The sequence below is a fragment of the Haemaphysalis longicornis genome, unplaced genomic scaffold (genome assembly GCF_048455015.1).
Source record: "Haemaphysalis longicornis isolate Haplotype H1 unplaced genomic scaffold, Haemaphysalis longicornis Haplotype H1 scaffold_1, whole genome shotgun sequence".
Classification (NCBI taxonomy): Eukaryota; Metazoa; Arthropoda; class Arachnida; order Ixodida; family Ixodidae; genus Haemaphysalis; species Haemaphysalis longicornis.
In genome coordinates, this window is record NW_027526203.1 from 158,698,883 (window position 1) to 158,725,778 (window position 26,896).

At 46.8% G+C, this 26,896-nt stretch overlaps 1 protein-coding gene across 3 annotated transcripts in view; it reads left to right on the forward strand.

Annotated features, from left to right (window-relative positions):
* LOC144138479 (pituitary homeobox 3-like) overlaps positions 1-26,896 on the forward strand; it is a 234,308-nt gene that overhangs the window by 23,410 nt on the left and 184,002 nt on the right. For all 3 annotated transcript variants that reach the window (XM_077670793.1, XM_077670775.1, XM_077670784.1), the window contains one exon: positions 26,242-26,268. In XM_077670793.1, coding sequence (XP_077526919.1) covers positions 26,242-26,268 — 27 coding nt within the window. The remainder of the gene's footprint in view (positions 1-26,241; positions 26,269-26,896) is intronic.

Below are 26,896 nucleotides of genomic sequence, written 5' to 3' on the forward strand. Positions count from 1 at the left end.
ATTTAGGCTTCCATACTGGATTGAGGTGAATATAGTCGGAGCATGAACGAAGGGCATCGTGCCGATTAATTTGTAAAACCTGAATGCGCCTGAACCTCGCCCCCAACAGAAAACTGTCAATTGAAAAATTCACGAGGACAGGACCACCAAGAGCCAAATTGGCTAATTGGTCTGCCAGTTCATTGAAGATTATCCCTGCGTGACCAGGGACCCGCACTCACCGGATTTTGCGAAGCTGGTAAGGAATGAATGAACGGAATGACCAGAGAAGGGAAGAATCTTAATCATTTGTTAGAGCAGTGCACACGGAGAGAGAATCCGAAAGGATAACCACCCCCGCAAATCTGTGCTGTAGTTTATTAAGGGCTAAGATTATCGCCAATAATTCTGCCTGAAAGATCGGGGTATAGTATGCAGCCTGATTGAGAAGGACCAATCTAGAGACTGAGAATATATTCCTACCCCAGCCTTCTCATCTCTTGGCGAGGCATCTGTGGCAATGACGACATCAGTATGAAGGGTAGCCAAGTGATCTTCAAGTAAATTATTGAGTAATCGGGCCGGCAATAATTTTGCATGCGGAGGAAAAATGTTGTCCAAGCTTATGTCGACAGGCGACAAATTATCAGAATAGAGCTGGAGTAGAAAAAGATCTGCATGAAGAGGCTGCAGCCATGCCTGAACGCAATCCAATTGAGGACGCTGAAATCGGGGCCACGTAAATCCTCGAAAAAGGTCAGGCCTCAAGAGGAAAATGGGTTGAGCCTTGTAAATGGAGATTCAAACAGTTTTAGAAATGTTACAACAGTTAGCAATTTAAATCGATACAGAAGTGAAGACAACCGTGCCTCAAGGTACAATACAGAGTTAGCTACATACTTTGGCAACCCTAAACGTAAACGCAAAGCCAATCTCTCAATAAGAAATAGGGGATGGAGTTTGTACGTCGCGCAGCCAGAAAAATAACACGCAACCAAATTCCAATACAGGGTGAACATAGCAACGATAAATTATTAGCAGGGTGTCTCTACGCATACCGAATTTGTGATTGCATAGCCTACGCAGCACTCCCGCAGCTTTTTCACCTTTGGCAGCAATGTGCGAAATATGAGGACGCCATGTGAGGTGTTCGTCATAAATTATACCCGAATATTTAATTTCCGTGACCTGAGGGATGGATTGCAACTGGTATGTTAGACATAATGACATAGGGTTATTGCTGGGAAATACTATAACGGCACATTTACTGACATTTAGCGAGAGGTGTAACGTGCTGAGCCAGTTATCCAGGACAACCACATAGTCCTGCAGTCGCTGATACAACGCTTGGATGTACCTATCAGCCGAGAAAAAAGCAATATCATCGGCATACACATAAGTAGATATGCCCTTCTGTATTGGGATAAAACTTAGCAGTACGTTAAAAATAACTGGAGAAAGAACTGATCCCTGAGAAACTCCACGAAATTGGTGATACTGGGATGTCGCTGAACCACCCTTGGAACACAAGCATTTCCTTCCCTTTAAAAACTCACCAATCCAGGAGCGGATGTATACCCTGGAATCTCGCTAGATGCAAGGCGTGACATCAACGTGCTGTACTCCACGCTGTCATAAGCCTTTGCTATATCAGGGTTACAAGCGCACTGACATGTTTTAGTCGGCGAGCTAATTTAATGCGGCTCTCGATGTCGACGTGGGCCTTCCAAATAGAATTTCCAGGTCCGAAGCCTATCTTGGCGGGGCTTAGAATACGATTACTGTTCAGAAACCGCATAAGCCGGTCATGCAATACCCTTTCAACCAACTTTACTACGTTGCTAGTCAACGAAATTGGCCTAATATTGTATTGGACGAAACCCAAACTTTCGTTTTTCAACAATGGTGCTACCTTAGCGAGTTTCCATTCCGAAGGTATCCAGCTGTTTTTTAACGACATGTTGACAATGTTTAGTAAATCATCCGGAGATACCTCAAGCAGAAATTTTAACGTTGCCACCGTAATGCCGTCTGATCCTGGAGCAGACTCAGACAGCTGCAAAACAAAATCAGCTAATTCCGCCCTTGTCACTGCAGTGAAGCCCTCATTTGAAACCTGACACAGGAGAGGCCAACCCAGAAGAAAAACGAGATTCCAGTTCCTGCGCAGTACGTTCCAATGTTTCCATAGACTCACTTGTTGACTGAACAATTGACTTGCAGTTATCCTGATCTTGTACAACCTTTCTTGAATGAAGGAATCTATGCAACATGCGTCTATTTTTGGACTTTGATAGAGAGGCAAACTTTTCGGTGTTATAATTTTATTTTGCTTTAGAAACAACCGGCTTGAATATTGCAGCCGCAAACTTGTAACTGGTCCAATTGGATGGGTATTGGTTTTTAAGAACTTTCTTCCAAGCCGCTTCTCTCTGACTACACGCACGAGCACATTCCTCATTCCACCATGGACTGGAGCCGCCATCTTTTTGTGAACAAACAATAAAGTGGGATTTTTTAACACATTCAGAAAGAATTGATAACACTTGAGCTGCCCGGAGTTCCTCGTCTCCCGATGGAATAGAGCTAAGTGCTGTCTTTAGTTCTTTTTGAACGCGATGAAAATTTATATGCCGAACTATATGTGCTTGCGGTGACGTAGGAGGGCATAAAAACTTATATACAATTGGGATGTGATCACTACTTGTAGCTTGGTCCCAAGTAGACCATGAAGATATATTTCCCAGGCTGGAGAAGGTCAAATCAAGAACAGAACTGGTCTGCCACCGAAAAAATGCCGCAGTTCCAGAGTTAAAACAATACAAATTGTTGTCCCGCATCCAGCCGCAAAGACGCCTGCCACAGGAATCTGTGCGGAAGCCCCATGATACGTGGGGCGAATTGAAATCCCCACAAAGAACAACTCGCTTTTCACACGCCGACACGACAGCATCGAGTGAAGAGGTGGAAGTTACTCCTCCCGGAAAGTACGAATTCACTATAGAAAATGCAACGCAACCTGCAGGTTGAACGTCACTTCCAGAATTTCCGATTCCACAGACATTAATTCTTAAATGTACCACTTGAAATTTATGTTTTTTTCTTCTTCTGGCAAATAGCCCAATACAGAGAGCCATACTCCCATTGCATATTGCCACACAAGGCTTATCTCCAAGTCAAATAATAAGTTGCGCCCCGTCCACTACGTTTCCTGTGGCCTTGTCATTGAACGATTTTGTTTCGCCGCTACCATAAACGTGAACGCGTTAACGTCTCGAGACCACTTCTCGCGTTATTCACTCTGGTAGTGTCGCGGCCTAGAAAGCCTATTAGTTATAGGCCTGGACAGATCGAGCGTGGTATCCCAAGCACCGACCGTCAAAACCATGCTGCTGAAGTCGAGGCTGACCGAAAGTTGGCTTTGAATAATCGGCTGGTAAAGCCGGCCAGGCGGTACATATATTTACTGATGTCATTCCCACATAGTGCATCAGAAAAGAAGGCGTGTGACGAAGAGGACGAACGTCTGCGCCATCTAATCACTTTGTGCTTTCGGGAGCACTTTCACGCGAGATTTCGTGTGCTGATTCAGCTTTCCCTGTAACGGGTGAAAACAATCGTTATAAATCGGAGTGTAAAACGAACAAGGAGTTTCTCACTCCCCTGAGGAACTCCTTGTTCCGCTACACGGTGTTGGATGTATACCCTGGCCGTACACCGGATCACCTTTTCATGTCTCCCCTCTCTTCGGGAAACATTCGTCCGGGATTCAAACCCACTATCTCGTACATTACGCCGTAGCTAGAACATTTATTTTAACAAACTGTACGGGTCATTCCCATTAGACTTAGTTTGCTTTGTGAAAAAGAAAAAAAAAGGTCAGTGCCCTTCCACTCTGTGAAGGAGGATGACCAGCGAATGTGTGGTGCGCACCACACATTCACTTACATTCGCTGGTCATCACCCTTCACAGAGTGGAAGGGCACTGATTTTTTTTTACAAAGAGTCATTAGAGTCGTCTCAGCGGCTAATTGCTGCATAATGTTGTTTCTGGATAGTTCTTGTAAAGCAACTGTTACTGCCGTTTTCTGTAACCATACTCCCTCCGTAGAGGGCCATGTATTCCAACACCTGTATAACGCATGTGGGACCACGATAATTGTTCGTTATACACGTCGATTCGCTGACCCCCTATCAAGCAAATAATCATACTGAGAGAGAGAGAGAGAGAGAGAGAGAGAGAGAGAGAGAGAGAGAGAGAGAGAGAGAGAGAGAGAGAGAGAGAGAGAGAGAGAGAGAGAGAGAGAGAGAGAGAGAGAGAGAGAGAGAGAGAGAGAGAGAATAAACATTTATTGATGAGCGCAAGTGCTGACATCAGGACGCTCGCCCGGTGAAGGGCATCCCTATTCTGGGATACCCAGGCTGCGACTTTCCGTCTAGGACCTCGTTATAAAGCTCTGCTGTTGTTCAAGATCCGGATCGGCCAGATGAGCCCATCCAAAGCTGAAAATATTGTTACAAGACGATGACGAGGATGCGAGCAACGAAACGTGCTGCAACGTCCGAAGAAGAAGAAGCTAGGCAGGCGCGGGGCCAGCGCCGGTTCTGCCTGATGGCCGACATCTTGTAAATACTGAAAATACATCGTCCGCCCATCTCATGGTTCCCGTCCTTTGTCCTGCCACCACGTAACATTTGGTGGAGTGTGCGGGACGATCATCTTCATCCTGGCCCCCCAGCATCGCGCCGTCTTGGCTCCTGAAGCGATCTTCTCCAGGCTCTTGGACCGCGTCGGCATGCCCCAGCCCCGGTGAGCCATCACGACATCTGTTCCCCAGCCCGTGCCGCCAGCCTATGACGAGCCGAAATCAGCCGAGACGTGAGAAGCCGCGACCAGACAAGACGACGATGCCGTCCCCCTGCCCCGTTCGCCGCCGCGTCTTCTCAAGGGCTTTGGACGTTGCTTCATGACGTCGGCGGGCATGGCTGTTCCGGGACCATGTGTTCACCAAGCTCTGCATCATCATCCATGGTGGCAACGACGTCGTCACTGAGTACTATCATTTCATCTTTCGCACTCATTACACTCGCTCACCTACTAAGGCCTCGACCGGGACGGTCTCCATCGACGGCGGGGCTATGTTACAAGACGACGACGAGGATGCGAGCAACGAAACGTGGTGCAACGTCCGAAAAAGAAGGAGCTAGGCAGGCGCGCGGTCAGCGCCGGTTCTTTCTGATGGCCGACATCTTGTAAATACTGAAGATACATTGTTCGCCCATCTCATGGTTCATGTCCGTTGTCCTGCCAACACGTAACAATATGGGAAAGGGAGGTGTGTTTGGAGTTTTTGGCACTCCCATACCTGGTGATACAGGCTGCCGGGCGTGGGACAGAACTTGCAGAAGGAGGAATACTGAGTGGCGTACATAGAATGAAGGAGTGTGCTGTGGGGATAAGAATTTGTCCCTAATCGCCGAAGTGTGGCGGTTTCTTGACTGGTTAATCGTGGGTGCGGTGGCGGGAATTTTCTTCTGACAAGCCAGGACGTCTGTGCCAGGACGTCTGAATAGCGGAGAAGTGGGTCCGTTTTGATGTTAGCGGAGAACGTTCCCTCTCGGGTAATGACCCGGTGTATGTACGCGCCGGCAGATTACCGTCGAGGAATTCCGCCTTAGGAACTCAGATGATATGCATCTTAGGTACATCAGCAATTGTTTTGAGAATTTTCAGTGCTGGTGTAGGGATGCGCCCCCGTTGTAACTTCGACATGCCGCTTGAGTCGGTTAGTATTGTGATGAAGTCCTTGCTGGTCGTGACAGCCAGGGCAACCACTACTTCCTCTGCATCTTCGGTTGAGGTTGTGCGTACAGTCAGAGCTGTCATTTCCTGACCCTCCGCGTTAGCAACGCAAATGACGTGTTCTGGTTGATTGGGATATACGGCTGCGTCACTGCATCTTTTTGTTGGGTTATTTCCATACTTTGAATTCATGACTTTAGCTCTAGCAATGCGGCGTGCTTTATGAACAGGGTGCATGTTTCGTGGTATCGGTAGAACTCGAATGTGCTGTCAAATCTGCAAAGGAACACGTGTCTTGTGATCTGCATGGGTGGCGTCGCATATCCTGGTTGTCTTAGAGTAGTCCTTCCCGTGTGAGTTAGCTTCAGTCGTTCAAGCTGAGAGGTGTGGTGTGCTTCCACTATCTCCTCCCAAGTATTATGTATTCCCAATTGGACCAACTTTTTTGTTGATGTCTTTGATGGTAGACTTAAGGCGATCTTGTAAGCTTGTCGAATTATTCTGTTCAATCTTATCTTCTCCGTTGTTTTAAGGGCAAGATTGGGCGTGCCATATGCGACCCTGCTGATGAGCAGTGCTTGTATGATGCGCAGGGTGTCCGACTGTAGCAAGCCAAACCTTCTATTTGACACCCGGTGTATGAGATGCATTAGCTGGCCGAGAGTACGGTTGAAAGGAGCAATGGTATGCAGTCCTGGGCCACTTTGTAGATCACAAGGCCTAAAATACGGAGATGGGGCACGTTGGGAACTGTTTTGCCCTGTATTCTGAGTTCTGGCTCAGGGATGCTTTTCTTCCTTTGAGTGGCTTTTACGGAGATTAATGTAAGCAGAACGGATTTCTCTGGTGCCCATTGTAGGCCTCGGGTTCGGAGGTATTCGTGTGGTTTGTCGATGGCTAATTGCAGGGCGTCTTGCTGCTCCCCTATTGATCTCGTGGGAGTCCAAAGGTTGAAGTCGTCCGCGTAAAGCGCGTGCCGTAAATGCGGGATATCGTGCAGCATCCGACGGAGGTCTTTCATTGCTATATTGAATAGGAGCGGTGATACCACCGAACCTTTCGGAGTGCCCGTTGGTATCGTTTTACATGTGGTTGAGTGGGGGTGCCCAATTCCGATGGCGGCTGTGCGTCTAGTCAGGAAGGCCGCAACATAGTTATATAGTCTCTGTCCAGGTCAATTCATGCTAATCGACGAAGAATGGCTTGGTGGTTGACATTATCAAAGGCACCTTTGGTTCGTATGCATCTTTTGTGCGAGTTCGAAAGCCTAGCTGTCTATTATTTCTTCTTTAGGTTGCAGCAGGATATCTTGCGCAGATAGATGGAAGCGTAATCCATACATTTTTATTTGGAACTGACCATTAGGTTCGATATACGGGGAAAGGTAATTTTGTACTGTGTTCTAATAACTTCCCAACAGAAGATATGAGGGAAATGGGTCGCATACTTGCTGGGGCTAGTGGCTTACCTTGTTTTGGTATTAGTGTAATGTCGGTGTGTTTCCACAGGGCTGGGAGCTTGCCGGCAATCCTATGTTTATTCATGTATTCTAATAGAGCCTCTAGCGCAGGGGTGTCTAAATTTCGTTGCAGGTTGTTTCGAATCTTGTCCAAATTTCGTGGTGTAGTATTCCGGCTTATATCTTTGGCCGCTGCTTCACTTCAAGATATGGTGAATGGAGCATCCATTTCATGACTGGGGCCACCCATGTATGGTTCATTGGAGAGGGCGCTCTTGCCACTTGTGTCTTCGTATGGTTTCTTTAATTTTCCAGTAGATTTTCTGCTGTGCCTTGATAATTGTGAATGAGACGTTTTAGTTGATGCAAAGTGGGAGATTTGGTTTGCTGGAGATATCATGTGCGACGAGTTCCAAGGGTGCCCTGGAGTGTCGTGAAAATTTGAGACAAATTTTGTGGACTGAGCTGTCTTGCATAATTGGTGGCTTCCTTGGTAAGTTGAGCAATACGGATACGGAGCTTCCGATTTGTTCGGCGTTTCTTCCACCGCTTTGTGAGACCCGCCGGCCCTCCCAAAGGTGCATAAAGTGGGCACCTAGGGAAAAAATGATTATATTTACATTGTAACAGGCGAAAAAAAGTTAACAATTTTTTTTTCTTCGCAGTAGTACGACGTACTTAATGAGCAACCACCGCCGGCCTCATGCTGTCGAAGATCACGGCGTGCTGCGGCGCGAGGTCATGGAGTCACGAGATATATACCTGCAGCGCGCCAAATTCCGCTATACAGCTTCCCGCGGGTAGTCATAACGCTTGGCTCCTCTGCAAGCTCTTCATCACTGCTCGCATAATAATTTGTGGCGTTCCATTTCTCTATAACGGCCTCCACGATTTCTTGATGTCAGATGAGAGCAAGACCTGGTCGTCAACCGAGACGTAATCGTCGGCCATGAGAACCGATGCTGCGCCGCAATACGCACTAAACGTGTTTATCGATTCCTGAAGCTCCGTGGCCGAACTGGACGACTCACAGTTGTCGGCACACATATCAGCTGCGCGTTACCACGTGTGCGGCTAGGCGTATTCGTTATCAAACAAGAATTCAGCGATGGGGAATGCATGAATTTCTTCGTTAAACATGCAAATTCGCTGTAGTGGTCTTCGCTGTAATGGCGTTCACAATACATAGGAAAGATAGGAATCTGGCCATACCATATGGAATGCTGCGTTGTACAGGCTATTTTGTTGTAGAAAATTTCGTTGTAGCGGCGTTGGAAGCATTGACAGCAGACAGCAATTTTGTAACGTTTGCAACTTCACTGTGAACTAACTAATTATTACAAGTGAATGAAACTCGACGTAACGCTAGAGTCATTTGAGCGGCTTGTTGTCGTATAATTTGTTTCAGGATACTTTTGATAACACAAGAGTTAGAACCATTTTCTGTAATCACACTCCCTTCGTAGACGATCATGCTTCACTGTGCAACACATAATGTGGAAAAGCCAGCTTACAAAGACCAAGCTTACATCGATCATTTGTGTTACCCCTAAGCACAACTGCATTGCTGGAAAGTCATTTTACCAGGGACAATATAAGGCATCTTATATCAAAATTGAATGCCATAGGACGTCTTTTTCTAATTTTTATGACTTTTTTCGTACGCTGAAGGTGTGGGACACAGTTTTACGATCGCGGGCATTGAAGTGGGTGCCGCAAGGTGACGCTACGCTCGCGTGTGATTCTTGTCTACGTCGCTCTGTTGCCGGAGATAATCTGCTGGATTCTAGCCATAGACAGCTTCGCTGTAACAAACAAAAAAAAATCCCGGGCCATCTCCACTAACGTGAAACCTGGGGAGGGGCGAAGCATGCAATTAAAAAGTATATTCTTCGCGCCTCGGCGTTTTTGCACACGGAAATTAAACCATTGGGGGCAGAGGTATACAGCTTTGCTCTAAGTCTCATGTGATTGAAGCACGAAGCGTTCTAGCGCGAGGCGTTGGAAAACGAGTGTCCCGGTGTTTTAGTAGCGTGACTACATGAGACGTCCACTGGTGAGGCGAAAACCAAAAACGCCCGTGTGCACGAGATTTCAGCGCGCGTTAAAGATTCACAGGTGGTCAAAATTAACCGGGAGCCGTCCACTACGGCACGCCTCATTGCCTGCGTTGCGTCGGCGCGTTAAACCCTACAATCAATCAATGAGACGACGGCGACATGGGATGTCAACAGTCCGAGCCCCTGAGGGGCTTCACCCCCAAAAAAATCCAATCAACCTGCGCCAAGTTTCGTTCAGTGGCGATGTATAGCGCAACTCAGGAGATGAAGTTGGTCACTATCGTAGTCGTCGGATCGTTAAGCCCCTGTGGGTCGCCGAAGGAAGTGGCATAGTCGACTAGCCTGCTCGCCCGATCTCGCTAGACGCCTGCCTTGCAGCGGCAGGTCCATACTGCAAGTCATGCGGCTATTTACAACTGGGCGCAGTTCGAGGCACGCTCCGAGATTACGGCGTCGGCTGCTCTTGTCTCGGCGCGAGTGGCGGCGACGGCTATATTGCAGTAATGAAAGCCGCATACGATAATGGTTTAAACACGAGTGCAGTATTCGTACGTTAAAAATAGAAAGTGTTCGTTGAAAACGATTACGCCACACACCTAGGGGTGCATAATCCTGAGTTCCGTTTCAAACGCGCCCGTTTCGGGTGGTTCCAGCGGGGAACAGCTCTCAATGCAGGGCTAGAATGAAACGGTCAAGATACACGGCATGACACGAAACATCGATTACATCACTCGCCGTGTACTATGGTAATGCCCAGAGCGGGTGTTTTGAAGCGAACGAAAACGCTTAATTTCTACCATGTGTCTAGCAGACGAGAGAGAGAGAGAGAGAGGTAATTCTTTAGCGAAACGGAAGCTGTGAGCCCTCCATAATGCTGAGCTTGCTACTTCAGATAGTTAATGAACGTGTACTGGGGGTAAATGGTAAAACAAAAAGTAATGATAATAAAAAGAAAGAAAAACTATCAGACGAACACACGCACACACATAAAGAAAAGAAATAATCGAGAAGCCCAAAAATAGTTGGCGAGAGATCTCTCCGAGCATGATTGAAACATGAAAGTCATCATTTCTACCAAGCTTGCGGTGCCAGGGATTTTGATCCATAATCAGCATCTCTTCTTTGTATTCCTTCAACTACAGGCACACTTTTTCGCTTCCTGTGATACTGGCACTGCAAAGCAGACTGCGTAACACGCTATCTGTACAGACATCTAGAGGTTTTGATTTGTTTGCGCTAAGTTACGGTTAACTCTGGACTCTGTCTGTCTGGCATCATTTGGGCATCGCCTATTTTTGAACTGCCGACCCTTCGTCTATAGTGGATCTACGGAGGCTGATAATGATGATGCAATCATTGGGTGCCCGCTTCTCCCATGCTCACCATGGTACACATTGGCGTGTAATGTTGCGTGCACGCATGTTTTCCATTCAGATTTGCCGTGAAGCAGTTTACGCTTTATTTACCGCGATGGCTCCATGGCTGACGCGTTGAGTTGCATGCTGAGCTCAAGAACGCCGGTTGAATTCCCGGCCGTGGCGGAATTTTTATGATAGAGCCGATAAACAAAAGAGTCCGCATGTCGAAATTCCGGCGCATGTTAAGATCCCAGGTGGTGAAGGTTAATCCGCATCACTTCACTATACTGTACGGAACGCATCATAACTCTATAGCTCCGGCACGTTTAACACCCAAAATTTGAATTTATTCACCATATAGGTATCGAAGTGCATTCGTTTTCTGCATGCGGCAATATACAAAGCGATTTCATGAAGCAAGCGGCCCGGGCGTGTCGTTTGCGATTCAAACGTCATGAAGTGATATCGCGTGGTGAAGCGAACAGCCCGGGTTTCGTCTTTTATCATATCGTCGTTATCAGCGCAGCGGCGAATGTTGACAGCGTGTATCTGGCGTCGGTGCAGATCGTGTCGCACACTTCGTCCTATCGCTGTCAAGTGAAAAAGGCGGCGCCCTTCTAGCGGTTGCCACAGAATGCCTCGATGCCAGCGACGCGAGTGCATCGAGACACCATAGGTTCCCATGAACCTAGTTTCGATTTCGCATGAATTCGGCGATAATTATTTGTCAACGAACAGTTGAAACTGAGTGTGAGTTACAGAAATAGTGACCGATTCGAAATCGGTAAGGTAAACAAGTGCCCAATAATATTAAAAATTAAAAAGAAGCGCTAGTTGGGGAATCCGGTGCTCGTTGCACGACATCACGTTCAGAATAGCGGTCGCTGGTTTAGAAAAGTGGAAGGGCATTATTCTTGTGCCGTCTTTTTGCGAAATTGCGAAAAAAAAAAATTCGAAGTTGAAAGTCACCACAAAACTCAAATACAATTTCTGTTCATTACAAGTACTAGTTTTTCCCCACTAGCCTTGATGCAATATTAAAGTCAACTTTAAAAAATTAGGCCAGATGTTAAGGAAAATGGGCCAGCCACTTTCTCGGCCAATACTTGGGTCGTCGTACTGGGTCAAGTCACCTCCGCGAAGCATAGCTGTGCGATTTATTGGTGCCTCTTGGTCCGTTTTATTGCCCCTCTAAAATGCTAACACGGAGTTACTTCACTGCCGACTATGTTTTAGTTATTCCTTCATTACCTCATTGCTGACGTTGAGTGCAGAAAGTTTGAACATTTTTTTATGTTTCCTATTTTTCTGGTGAAAACAACGTTATCGAGGCCATAATGGATTTGAGCGAGTTACGAAAGCTAGTTCTTTCAAATAAGGCAAGGGTGGACTTTTGTTTTCGCGGTCCATTTAGCATCCGAATTCAAGCTTGTAAGGTGACGCAGCAGAGAAATAGGGCCTACCAAGGGCTGCGAGCACCTTCCGTGTCGGGCTTGCCATCGCGTCAAAACACGAAGAAACGCTGCCTCCATCCCCATACCGAAACAGTCGACAAAAAACTTCCACAAAAAGCGCGCACGTACAAGCACGCACGCACAAGCACGCACACACGCACGCACACAGAACAGGGCGTTCCGCCCGCTTGTGAGCAGCAGCTTTTCCTATACAAGAGACTACAGTACGAAAGTCTCTAGTCGCAATTGGTGAACTCGAACGCCTAGTTTCCAACGCTGACTCGCGAAATTTTTCATTGCCACGTGTCTTCTGTCTGTTATCCCGTGTTGTGTCATTTAGAAACTTAATTCTGCGCCCCCCCCCCCCTCGTCTGCTTTTTCCGTATTTTCTTGTGGCATGAGTTCGCCTCACTTGTATAAAACCGATGGCCCGATCTAATAAAAACATATAATTTCTATAGTCAGCGTAGGTGTGCATCACACTCTTCCTCTGTCGCAAAATGTTGCCTTGACCAGGATTCGAACCTGGGTTATTGTGGCACCGCACGAGCAGCGATGCTCGTGACATCTTCTTCCACAACCGAATCACACCGCTCGAACGTAGCAATAAACCGGTGCTCGTCTAACCCGCTTTTGCTTGCTGTTCTTCAACAATTCACATATTTGTACTTCCAGTATCTGTTGTGGTTGACGTACTGCGTATTACTGCCAAATATTCCGTGAATATTCGTTTCACGATATTTTAACTGAATGGAATGCGTTTCTGGGCGATCTGGTTCATGGTTTTAAATAAAAATAGAGTGGAATAAGAGAGGGGCAATTAAAGACGAGTAAACGGGACGAGCGCGGACAGGTAGTCTAAAGGGGAGCGCTCGTCCAATCTATATAGATATGGGTGTCTTTCTTTGTCCCCGTCCTTTTTGCGCTTTATTTTAGATTAATATTAACTGGCTGGTCTGGTTGCCGGCGCCAAGTGACGTCCTTCCGGATATGGCCCCCTGCTGGCGCGTGCCGTGCAGTTGGTCTTGAAATGTCTTATAAGGACTGGGGAAATGAGCCCCGAGTTTTGAGATTTTCTTCGAACCTTCGTTTGATATTCTAGGATCTTCTTCAACGCTTTGTAGTTCTTTTAAATGTCACGTAAAGAGCGGGGAAGTTAGCTCTTGGTTCTGGCGACTTTTTGGGAACTATAGGTTCACCTGGTGCAAGCGCTGTGAAGCATGGTTGACCTCGGAGCGAAACGACTAGGCCAGAAGGTCTGGTGTTTAGATACGCTATAGCTTTATCACGTTCCAAAATGGTCGAGTGTTGAGTAACAGCTCGCGTTTATTTCACCAGTGCCACATTTTGCGACGAACAGTTGGTTAATTCTGCGCGCACTGTCGAGGTAATAATAAGCTCATGGTTGGTGCTTGGTCAGACTAGTGCAGCCAATGCGTCTGTTCTACGCTGAAGAACTATAGCGGCGACGCAATGGATGGAAAGAGGCCCGGCTGGCAGGTGGTAATTTCTGTGGTTTCACTCGGGGAGGCGGCTTCAATATCACGCTGTGTTCAATACCTACCCGGCTGCGTCCGGTTTTATGACCCTATTTTATCTTCCTCCTTGAACTCGTCTTCTCCTGAAGGCGAAAAATAAACGGCCAACGCCGACTCTGTGCGCGAACATGCAGAGCGAAGAAGCTAACGGCGTGCAGTCACATTCCAGCCATTGCGGCTTTACGCGACTGCCGACTTCTTCCAACGGCATCGTGAGAACTGATTCCTTTTAACCTGGCGGTAGTTCCACCGGGACCCCAAAACAAGTGATGCGAAGCCCTCGATAAATTGACTGTCAATATATAGCAAAGTGGTCATAGAAGAATTATTGTTACTTAGGGCTTTGAATGAAACGCAACGGCCTCGCCAAGTTTTTATGTTTCACAAAGGAAACTATGAAGCTACCTGTGCGGAATTAGAATCATACTTTGAAACATTTATTCGGCTGTCTGAATCTCTCGGCTTGGAAGATCTTTGTGGCCTCTTTCACGATAAAGTAAAAAAACTATCTGAAACGTTTATATCGTCGAAGTACCTAACGACGAAAAATCAACAAAAACCGTGGTTTAATGCTGAAATTTGCAAAATAGTGAGGAAAGCTAGGCGAACCTATAGACGTTTCTGCAAAAATAGTAGTGAATTTAATGAACAGGCATTGTGAGACGCTAACAATAAGGCTAGAATTGTAATAAAAAATGCTAAAAGACAATTTTTTGGCCGGTTGAACGTAGACCTTAAGCAAAACCCGGAACAATTTTGGAAATACGTGAAGAAAACTAGAAAAGATGACATTTCTATGCAATCTTTATCAGTGGATGGTATCACTGTGCAAATAAATGCTGAAATGGCGGAAACATTCGATGAATTTTTAGACTGTTCTTTTTTTCACAAAAAACGGCAACTGTTTCTTTACTGTCGTTTATTAGTGATGTAACCCACTTCATGGACGACATCATTATAGATTTTCATGACATAGATCGCCTCTTACGGGAATTGGACATTTTGAAGGCATCTGGTCCAGACGGGCTATCCCCATTTGCTCTTAAGGAGTGCCATGACGTTATTGCAAGGTATATAGCTATATCATTTACAAAATCTCACTTCAGTCAGGCATTGTTACCAAAGATTGGAAATTTGCAAATGTAACTCCTTTTTTAAAGTCAGAGCATAGTAAAGATAAAAAAAATTATAGGCCAATTTCTTTAACGTCAATTTGTTGTAAACTCTGGGAACGTATTATATATAGTGCATTATTTGAATACCTCAGTTCCATTAACTACCTTACACCTTCTCAGCATCGCTTTCGCAGCGGATTTTCATGTAATACTCAACTAATGGAATTTCAGCATTAGGCCTACATATCACAGGCCCTCGATAGTAATACACGAGTAGACGCAATCTTTCTTGATTTCAGGAAAGCTTTCGTTAGTGTACCTCATCACCTTCTGGACAATAAGCTTGAATCCCTGAACAGTAACCGCAAAATTCATATTTGGATACGTAACTACCTTGGCGTACCCCAAGGTAGCGCACTGGAACTATGATCAATCTTAATCTATATGAATGGTATAACAGAAGACATTACGTCCGAAATCAAATTATTCGCTGGTGACTGGGTAATTTACAGCCAAATAAATTTACCAAATGACACATACACGCTACAGAAAGGCCTGTAAATGGTATCTCGATGGTGTGACGAATGGGCATAAGCCTAAACATCGAAAAATGTAATCACCTCCGCTTTACACAAAGATGAGCTATACCCCAAGCAAGCTATATAATAAAAGGTGAAATGATCAGTAGCGTCACGGAATACAATTACCTAGTCGTATACTTAACTCAGTCACTCAATTGGATTAAACATGTAGAGTACATAATTACAAAAACCACTAGAATGTTATAATTTATCCGCAGAAATTTTTAAGATGCATCTATAGGAGTGAAAGAAATACTATTTTATGCATGTGCGATCTATACGTCATTATGCGTGTGTAGTGTGGGACCTACATCAAGAATATCTTATAGAAAAATGAGAAAAGTTGCAAACCCAGGCAGCGCATATAGTTACTAATAATTATGACCCTTTTGCATCTCAGCGATTAAAGCTACCTTGAGCTGGGAACCACTCCAGTCCAGACGTAAAAATAATTAAGGTTAAACATTTTCCACTGCATTCACTGCAATAAAACCGGTATCGACATAAAACGGTATCTCCTCGAGCCAAATTACATATCACTGCGTCATGATACTTCCCAAAAAATGTTAGAGTATTCACACAGAACAAACATTTTTGCCAATTCTTTTTTTCCCCAGTATAATATGAGATTGGAAATTGTTGCCAGAGGAATTTGTTAGCATACCAAACAACGACCTCTTTTTCTCCCGTTTATGACCAGTGTGGTGTCCGTTTTTTTAACCAACATGAATTAGTGCCCTTGAAAAAAGTGTAAATGTACATGAGTGTATATTTCTCCTCTGTTCTGTACATGTTGAATGGCCCCCCACAAAAATGCCTTCGTGGCGATGTAGGTATCATGTAAATAAATAAATATGAATAGCTTCCCTTAAAACTCTTAATAGTTTTTACACTATTAAGAGTTTTGCGAGCCCCAGCTCATGAGCTGGGGCTCGCATGCGGTCCTGCATGTTCGCATCGGGAGCGAATAGACGGGCTACAGCGCCGGTTTTCTCCCCCTCCCTCCTTCCTCCTACCCATTTTCAAAATTTCCAGACTGCGTTGGAGGCACTGGCGAACCTTGAGCTAGAATTAGGGGCAGAGTGTGGAAGGGTGGAAAATTTTGAAAGAGTAAGGACAAATGACTAAAGAGAAATATTTGCAACGAAGCACTTACCTGGGGTGCTAATATATCTGTGACAGTGGGAACATAAGAGGAAGAGAAGGGAAAAAACGCTTGAGATGATAATAAATAAAACAAAAGAAAAAAGTGGGTGGCATCTTCTCATCCCCGCAAGCTTCGGGGGACCGCTGCTTTCGGCCCCGACTGACCAGGTATTCCTGGTCCCCAAGCCGCGAGCTGCTCAGCCCGCTCTCCCATTGCTCTGGGGATGGGGATAGAACAGGGTATGGGGTGGTGGGGTATTCCCACACGAGGTGATGAGTATGGCACTTCGCAGGCAGGGCAGTTGTAGGGGTAATATGAAAGAGCTATGGGGTGGAGGAGAGGGGCATTTAAAAGGTACTGGCTTGAACACGTCGCCACATGCGTGCACCTGGGAGGCTGGGTGACGGGTAGGGAGGGGAGGGGGTACTGTAGTCCAGTCAGGCGGTAATGGTAAACATTTTTCATCCTCTCACTCCAGCATTGTGTTTCACCGAACAACGTGGGCAGGAATTTCTGACTGTTGGAGAGATTTATCTTTGGGGAGGAAATGAGTCGCTATAACCGTTGGTACGGTATATTCTGGCAACAACCCTGTCTATATGTGGGGAGACCAATTTGTCTATAAAGGGTGAGAGACGCTTTATTTCACTCCCCGCGCTTAGTTCCTTGAAGCAATACTAGGATGGGACCACACTGGGAAGTAGTCTCACAGCAGTCAAGCAATTTGCGAAAATGCAACATTTTGAAAATTTTAATTCAGAATTTCATTGTTTTTTCTGCTGTTAAAAATAGTACGCTATCAATGACATTATTCCTGGAGTCTCATTGAAGTGCACTGTCGATATCCTATTGGCATCATACTATTTATAGTATGCAGAGTTATTTTCAGAGGACGCGAGACGACTATTGACAGTATTGACAGAGTTATCAAACATTGCGCATCAATACTGGTAAACCGTTTGAAAGCGAACGTTTGCTTTCTTTTTGTGCCCCTGCCTTCCTGGGGCTACCACGTGTTAAGCTAAACCTTTCGAACTGCGCCCGCTGCAGTGAGTGCGAAGGAGCATGCTTGACTCGCGCGCGGCAAGTAGCGCCCTCGAGGCGCAATTCAGGCCTTTTGTTCACTCAAACTCAGAAAAAAACATGCCGAGAAAATGTACGCACCGAATCTTCGGTCGGTGCGTACTGACGCTCACACGCCTGGCAAGCACAAAGTTTGACCCAAGATAGGGCCAGAGGAGGTGGAATGCCCCTTGCAGCTCACACCTGTGTGCCCCTTCCCGGCGCGTTGACCCGTATACTCTCTGAAGGAGTGTACAGGCACGTCAGTAGAGTCTTGACAAACCACTGACGCCATTGTCTCAGCGCAGCCACTCCCGTACGTTCCTTCCCGGCCCCCACTGGACTGAATGGCAGCGCAGCTGGGTGCCCCAAGCAATGGGTGCCTACCGTTTGCGTTTCCATTGACGACGACATCTACATAGAGGCATCCGCACAAGCGCATCGTGGTTCGGTCGATGGCGCAGGCAGACGGAGCGCCGCTGTCTATATATAGACGTATACAAATGATTCACGCGGATCACTTGCCATCGGCCGCTCGCCGCAGACCTCGAAATCATCCAAACGGGGAGAGAAAAGGGGCGACGTCGGAGCTTGGCCTAAATGATGGCTGGAGCGATAAGCAGGCCGAGGGAAGAAGGGCACAGACGGGCTACGTGGATGACCGTCTCGGCGGGGGCGGGGCTGCCCGCATCCGCTCGATCCGAGAAGGCGCAGCTGCTGCCCGGAGGGGGGAGGAGGCGGTGGCTTCCGAGGAACCCAGTGTCTGCGCCCGGGGCTCTGAGGAGACGTCGGCGAGCGCGCCTCAACGGCTCCATCGATCGGGTCCGCGCACGCGCGGTCTGACCCGCCGCTCCGCACAGTACAGCAGGAACGCGCCGTATGCGACCAGTAGCGGGCACGGAGTGGTTGGCCTTGCTTGATTCGGTCGCCCGTTGTGTGTTCATTGTGAGGCGGGGAAGATTGCGGCCAAATTGGGGCTTTGCGCTCCGAAGCAACACCCACGGATTTTAATTTATGAAGCGAGTTGTGCCGTGTCGGCCACAGGTTAATTTACGCCACCTGGGGAATACATTATGAAAAAAAAAAAGTGCGAAAAAAGACGGCGACGCAGAACAGACCGTAGACAGGACGACGGACTACTAGCCAGTGGGAACACCTGGAGGAGTCTTGACATGCGTCTGACGCTTTTGTATGGCTCGCGCTGTTGTTTTTCTTCGTCAGCACGGGAAATTTTTATCTGGCTGCTGTCTTCCTTCTGTACTATTTCCTTAGGCAGTGAGGAGGGAGATGGAGCGAGAGAAAGAGAAAGCTTTAAATAACAGTTGACGACGCGTGCGGCGCTGTGCTTATCCACTCGCATCTCTTTTCTCGCGGTTTATCTCGTTTTATAGCCGGTATTACGGTGCACGCGCCGCGGAAGGCAAGCATACTGGCCCCTGCAAATCTCATTGGTGCTTTCCCGCAGTCAGTCAATGCCTACAAAGGCGCCAATGCTCACGAAGGGGCAGCCTTTACGAGGGGGGGGGGGGGGAACATCTTTTTTACAGCGAAGCTGTATACATCTACCCCCCACAGGTTTCATCACCATGGGCAAAAACGACCTCCGTGGGTAAAAACACAAAGGCCTAAGACGCCGGGGGCATGCGTCAGGCTAATTAGGCATACAGCATAGAGCGCATAATTCGTTTAAGGAAACCACAAAGCAAGCATCGCAACCATTTTACGGATAAGCACCCCCCCCCCCCCTACCCGTCCTCCTATGTCTTCCTGGTAAACGTTATGTTTGCAGATTATCTTTGAAGGCTAGGTAGGACTAGTGTCACTAATAGAGCAGTTCTTACATAAGACGCCGAGCACATGCGTCAGGCTAGGCAGGACCCGGCATTTGGCGCCAGAGAAGCCGAGCGTAGTGTCAGTAGATAAGGCATTAGAGTACCGCCGCTGAGGCACGCAAGTCAGCAACGGAGGCCATTTTGTCGTTTCAGTGTTGCGATATCGCCGCATCGACGGCCTCGCCGTTAACTTCGACCCGGTCGTTTGTTTACAACACTACCGAAGATGCAGCAAAACGGCATCTTTGTACACATTTCGTACGCTGAAATGCTGTTACACGCGTTACCTTTGATTCGCATTCGGAACGACGTCAGTCGCGCGCAGCCGCACAGCAGGGAGGACAAGATAAGCCTACCAGGGTTGACCGACTAAAACGCATAAGTAATAAAATGGCGGCGCCCATGAACCGTCGCAGTGTAAACAAATGTCAGGTAATGCGAACTGACCAATGATCATGGCGGCGGCACGGAACAATATAGGAGAAAAGAGTGCCGATACTCTGTAACCTTATCTAGCGACACTAGCCGAGCGCAACCGACAAGCCCGCCTAGACAACGAGAAACATTTCATACCCTCCTCCATCATCACTGGTAGTGGTTTACAACAGCTTTGCTGGACATCCACTTTCGCAGGGCGGGATGGCGACCATTTTTTTTTTTTTTTGCAATATTTGGCGCGATGCACGGGGCATATCTTCGCGAGTTTCCAGAAGCGAACGCGACGGGCCTCGGTGCTGGTGTCCAGAAAGTAGCGCAGCAGGTACCCCCCTCCGTCCCGCCAAGATACTGAGAACCTTCGATTATAAGTTGCCAGGGGTGTGCCGACCGGACAGAGCTCGCTGTGAAATGGCTGCTGTAACCCGCGGAGTCGTTTTTAATGCAGGAGATCAATCGATAGCGCTGAAAGTGTCTAATGCCACCCGTCTCAATTCCCAACCTCCAGAGTTTTGAGGCGATGAGTGAGAACGGAGTTATAGTTTGCCAAGAGAAAGAGAGTGCACGTTCATTTAATTTCCCGCGTCGTTCGGAAGGCTGTGGGCGGTATACCGTTGTGCTGGCTCAGTGTGATTGCTGGACTGGAGCTGCGCACGTCAGCGAATGCACCAGACTACTTTTAGTGCGTAAGCATTCTTTGGCGAATACCGCAGCCAAATCAACGGCGCACCTCAAAAATGCGTGACGTCTTATATGCGCAAAATGAACGCATGATTTGTCAAATTACCCCATGTAATCGTTTTACCTGTGATTGGGAGCTCCAGAATAGATAAGGGAACTGTGTTTCAAAAAAAAAAAAAATACCGGCTACCATTTGGCAGCAATGCTTATATTTATAGCGGTGAAGCTGTCTTAAAAGGGACTCAGTGTACAGTGCTCCTTAGGGATACACCTGGCCTTCATAATTTTATGCGATTGCTTAATTTCCCAGTGATAAAATGTCTTTCCAGCAGTGCATATGTGTATAGTAGTGAAGCCGAATTTGAAGGGGCTTTGTGTCTATCAGCGCGGCGGGAAAGAGTGCGTACGCATTATAGTAGACAATTTTTGGAATTTTTTTGGTGGTGTCATCTGTTGGGCGTACAACGAAGTTCTCCTTCAATTGCTGTGAGCCGGGTGCTCCGTCTTCAGCAGTCTTTCATGATTTCTGCACATCGTTTGAGCGTGAACACACACTAAGGTATGCTGTTTTGAGTAGTCGCGCAGGACTTGGCCTGTCCTGTCCTCCGCTCCTCTGCCGCCTCATAGCTGTTACGATCTTCCATGAGCGGAGCAAACGCCTCACGTTTCTGAAATGTACGCATTGCGGGCACGCATAGGGGAAAAAAAAAACAAAGTGGTTACCGTTATCATCAGGTGCTTTTGTAAATCCCTTTGCGTAACATCACTCTTTTGGAACTCTTCATGAGCAAGCACATGAGAAAACGGTGAAAGCTAGATTTCAACACACGCTTCTGTACACGGACTGCGCCAAGGAGATGTGGTCCCCAGCAGAATTCACGTTTTCTTTCCACAAGGGGCGTGCGTGTGTTGGGACAAAGTGAGTGCTAAGATACTCTAAAAAAAGTCTAACCACAGACGAACGGCACAGCGCGTGGGTGGTGTGGCAGAGAACCTCGTAGTTAACGGAAAGTATCGGCGTGGACAGATGCCTAATGAGGAGATGATGATGACGATGATGATGATGATGACGATGATGACTAAGGGCTTCTCTTTTAGACGGGGTGACGGCATAGGCCGTCTCGCCCGCGGCATTTACTGGTCTATAACTGTTTGGCTTTTATTTATGTTCCGACCCTTCTTTCGCTTTAGATTACACCCTCACTGAAACTGGGATTGTAATCCGAAAGAATTGAGCGCCGTGGTTACGAGAAACCGCCCTGGCGGCGCTGCTCTTGCTTTATAATTGGGTTTTGCTTTTATTTTGCTCATAGAATTCACAGTAAAGCGAAGTTAGACGTTTAATTATGAAAAGCCAATACTTAACGAGTAGTAGTAGTAAAAAAATTATTAACAGAAAAGGGGCACAAGCGCCCTGGGTGTGTGTGTGTGGGGGGGGGGGGGGACGAAGGATGCAGGGCAAGGTAAATCTTCTTAGACATTCACAAGTTCTAATAATAGGGTCGTTGTTCATGTTGAAGTTCTTTCTGCACTGGCAGGTTTCACATGGCTTCTCGTAGAGTAGCTGCAGCAAGCATGACGGAAGTACGTTCAGATCATGAATACACAAGTTTGTATAGACCGTTGGCTAAGGCGTATTCGGTTGTCTGTTCAAGAAATAAGGCTCTCTTCTTACTCGCTGCAGGGGGACTGCCCCTGAAGCGGGTGGGGGCTATCGCTTAGGAGTCGCGCAGGAGCATCGCTGAAATAGGAGCGTTTCCAAAGTAAATGGAACAAGTTGTGCCTGCAACGGGTGTTGCAGTAGGGGCAACGTTGCGGGGCGGAACTAGCGGGTGCTGTCCATTTGTGCACGATGTGAGGGGTCGGGGCCGAGTTGGCATACATTTTGTTAGCCATAATTTAAAGTCTTTCTTCTTCAGTGAAGCAGCCTAACCCAAGAATCACTGCCGCTCTCCCCAACTCCTCACCTTAAGCCAGGGCCGCAGCTGTGGCGAGTGCGCAAGATTTGTTGACATTACAGTAGTAATAAAAACGGAAATAAGGAGAAAAAAAAACCACCCACAAATACTAAGAAACGGGTACGGGCGGTACAAAAAACACGACCCGCACAGTACTGTAACAATAAACAATCAAACGGAGATTTCTTAAAAAATGGCTATCATCAAGCATTAGATGCCGTGTCTTCTTCCGAGGGCTCGGTGAAGAACCCATCGAAGTAGCCATCAGACCTTCTGGAGCTTTTGGCTTTCAGATCTCAAGAAGAAAAGTGTGATTAAGGAGACTGCATGTGTGACGTCATTAACCTTGAGCTCAACACGTTCCGTATCTGCCCGCACTATTAAGCCTCGTAAAATTTCTTTTTTTTGTTGTACCGAATGGGCTTAATTTTAAATGACTGCCAGCCGGCTTTCTTTCATATTTTGCGGTTCTAGTAAAACTGGTCTACCTAATTTTTAAGACGAGACAATTGGTGATTCTTGGACATAATCGCTTTTCCACAGTACACCATGGGGGTGCTTCTGTTATAGCATGCTAGCGTAAAAAATGAACTTATTCACAAAGTGCAGTAAAACGAAATGTCCAGTGCTACTATACGCAGACCATTTGATTAGTTTTTGGGGCATGCCAAGCATTTAGAATGGGTGTTGGCTCAACGGGGAAATATGCAGATCTAGTGACTCAAAAAATCGAGTCACTAGGTCTCCATTAGGTGAAAATAGGCCACCCCTCTCAATCAAGGCTGTTGTAAAGGGGCCTAATTGTGGTTACCGGAACGGGGCTGGCGAAAGATGATAAGGAGGTTCTTTCGGATCTCGTCGGCAGTCAAATATACAGGCAGGTCCCTTTTAATGCATTATGAGCCTATGTATTGCGCTTTGACAAACGTGAATAACTGAACACGTTTTGTGCTTGCACCCCCCCATTCCCCTTGTCTAGATTCTAGACTGTCGTTAAAGGAGCCCCTATTTCGGCGTTCACACTCTCGCCTAATGAACAAGATTTGCTTAACCCATGGGTGCCATCGAATATGATGTAACGCGAAACCCAATATCAATTTTTTGCGTGTTAATCGGGACCTTAAATTGAAGTGCGTGATACCAAACTATTGTTAGGACCCTGTGCTACCTTGCACTACCAACCACGTACTATCGGTAGTTTACTATTGACATTCGACTGCTGTAAAAATACCAGTACTGTGCTATGGATTGTTCGCCATGCCCAAAATATCAACCTAATACTGTTGGTTGTCGACTGTCGTAGTGAGGGAAAAAAACTATAAGATTACAGATACTAAAGTTTTAAACTTCCCAACGGCAATTTCGAAAGATGCCATTGAAAGCACAAACACCCTCATAACCGCCGAAATACAATCTGTAAAACCATCAGAGAGGTAAGAATCGATCTAAATCCTGCTGTGAAGTATCTCTATAAAATATAGTATGGCCGGAAATGCTCAATAGCCGATTCTCGGTCAGGTTTTTTCAGGTATGCACAATATCTCCCAGTGCTTTTAGACTACTCTCAAGTGGTTAGCGCGCGGTTTCAATGGGCGAGTGTTACAGAACGTGTACAGATATTTACACGTTAAAGTGAACTTACGCGTACAAGACACCAAAAACGTTGGGCATAATATGATGCTAACGGTGGCAAACGATAACGAGCGTTTGCCACCGATAACCATACAAGGGGATTGAAAGCAGGCTAAGGCGTTGCGCTGCTGAGCAGGTCGCGGGTTCGATTCCAGGCCGCGGCGGCCGCTTTTCTGATGGAAGCGAAAAGCAAAAACGCCCGTGTGTACGAGATTTCGGCGCACGTTAAAGATCCCCTGGTGGTCAAAATTAATCCGGAGCCCTCCACAACGGCGCGGCTCATCGTCTGCGCTGCGTCGTCGCGTTAAACCCTACAATCAATCAAATCAAGGGATTAAAAGCAACTGTGCGGTTTTTTCAGCCCGACATGGTGCGAAAAAGAGAAGACGTTTGCTTTTCAGGTCTCTAGTACCTTCACACACGGGGGAAGAAGAAACGGAGATTTCATCTTCCTTTTTATACGTTGATTCATTAGGCGTAACAATGTTACCAAACATCTCCTTCCAGCCATCATATATAGCGCGGAATGTTGACGAACTTTGAGAACCTCATGAAGGCGCGGCCGGGCAGACGGGAGGACGGGGGAGAAAGAAAAACCGCAGTGCGTTGCGAGCACAGCGAGTGAACATTTCGAGTGCCAACCGAGGCAGGGAAAATTGTACAAGAGTGCTCCGAGTAACTATAGCCGTATAGCTGACGCAAAGCTATTTCTGACTTTAATGCGATCCTTATAATAAATATGCACGGGGTAACGTGCGAAATGGGTAGCAATATGCGAATCTAAAACGGTTTCGCATGGCCAATTACCTTGTGTTCATTATTTTTCAAGACTTCATCCTCGTGGCGGCTGTTGTATATTATGAGCATTTCGATGTGCACATGATTACCAAGTTGTCGTCTTCGCGTCACATTGATGCCGGAACATCTAGGACAAACCGCGTGATGAACATATCTAACAAACTTGGTCCCTCACTCGGTCAGCCACAAACAGCAGTTATTCATGAGTAAAGTCAGCGCAGCATTACAGTTGGCTCCATCAGCAGGGATTCCAGTTATATAGCTTAAATAATAATAACAACAATAATAATAACAACATTATACCATCATCAGTGCAGAGAGAAATAAACACGCATCAGAACACCCAAAACAAGTACTGACTTTTAATTTGTTCACGCACGCAATGCGCGTTAAGCGTGCTTGCTATCCGTTTAATTTTATTAGAAAACTGGCGACTTTGTCACCGCAGCTGACCTCAGCAAATCGGCGAGGATAATGGCGTGAGAGAAGCGGCGGCACATTTGAACGCGGTTTTCTCATCGAAAAATGCATGTAGATCGATCAAAAGAACTTAGTGGTAGACTTTAATCACGTAAGGTAATTATAGAATACGTGCAGCTCACTTCGGAGTCCCGCTAAAGTGTCTTTTATTCGCAGAACATGGTCGATGCCTTGCTAGACAAAAAAAAAAAAAAAATGTACGAAAGTACGTAAATCACTACCTGCAGTTGTCGTCATTGCCAGCATTGACAAAAACTGCTGAATCTGTTTATGAGGCTGCATCGGGATGTATGTATGTACGTGTGTTACGATGCGCCATCATCGTCACCATGAGCCGCTCCTGGCTAATAGGGAGGAGTGGAATGAATATTATTGCAGTTGAACTTTGATTTCACGAAGCGAACGGGACCGGCGCATTATTCGTTAAGTCGGTAACTTGGTAATATAAAGAAAGCAATAAGCCTATAGGCAACGAGGGGGGATCAAATTCTTACAATCGGGCTTCATGAAATCATGGTTCAAATGTATGGCGATCCCGCCTCCTGTACAGACACTGGCCGATATTTGGCAGTATAGTGGGATAACACACTCACTTTTTTCTTTTTTCTGTAATACAGAGAGGGAATCACGAGACAAATTAGGAATTAGGAGACACGCTTCTGACCCCTTGACCGGGATCAGAGGTGTGTCAACCGCTTCTCACGTTTTGGGGTAGGGGGAAGGGGGGAGGCGGAATGGAGCAGTGTTTTTTTGTGTGTGTGGGCTTAAGTGTGTGTATAACGCAGACACCCCGTCTCCTTATGTTCATGTCCCTAATGCTTCTTTCGAAAGTGGACTTAACCGAGAATTTCTTCTTGCATTTTTTTCAGACTCTTTGTCCTTCTACTCATCGAAACGTAAGTGTCATATTTATCTATTTATGGTACCGTTCTTTACCCACAAGTCAGCTTGTGTAGTGTAAGAAGCGTTTGAGTAGGCGCCAAACCTGTTGCCGTAAGTATTGAAAGTAACGGCCCTCTTGCGTGGTGGAGCCGGCATTAAGGATATTTCCCCGGATCAGAACGCATCGTTGTAAAATGACATAAGGGAGAATGCCTGAACCCCGTAGGGGCGCACAGAGATAGCTTATGGAACCCCTTCTCGGTCACATGAAATCCTCATCGTGCCACTTCGCGTCTGCTTGGATCCACGTGGTGTGTCGCTTAGTGTCCCCTTGGACCTCTGGCACAGATGAGGGTTCCCCAGCCAACGATCGATTTGCCGTACATTGCCCCATCCAGTGGCGGATGAACGCAGTGCAGAACCATACGTCTTTACGACGGTGCCTTGGGTTACTGCAAATCGTGCGCTATATAGGCACAGCTGCAACGCAGGCTTAAAGCCGCCTTTACGTAGTCACCAGGTCAATGCAATGCCCTTTCACGTGGTTCTCCCGTCGTTCATATGCATCTCCCAGGCCATTCTGTAGGGAGCTGCGCCTCAGTCTCCGCCGAAGCTTCCGCCCTATGATTTGCTATTTCATTT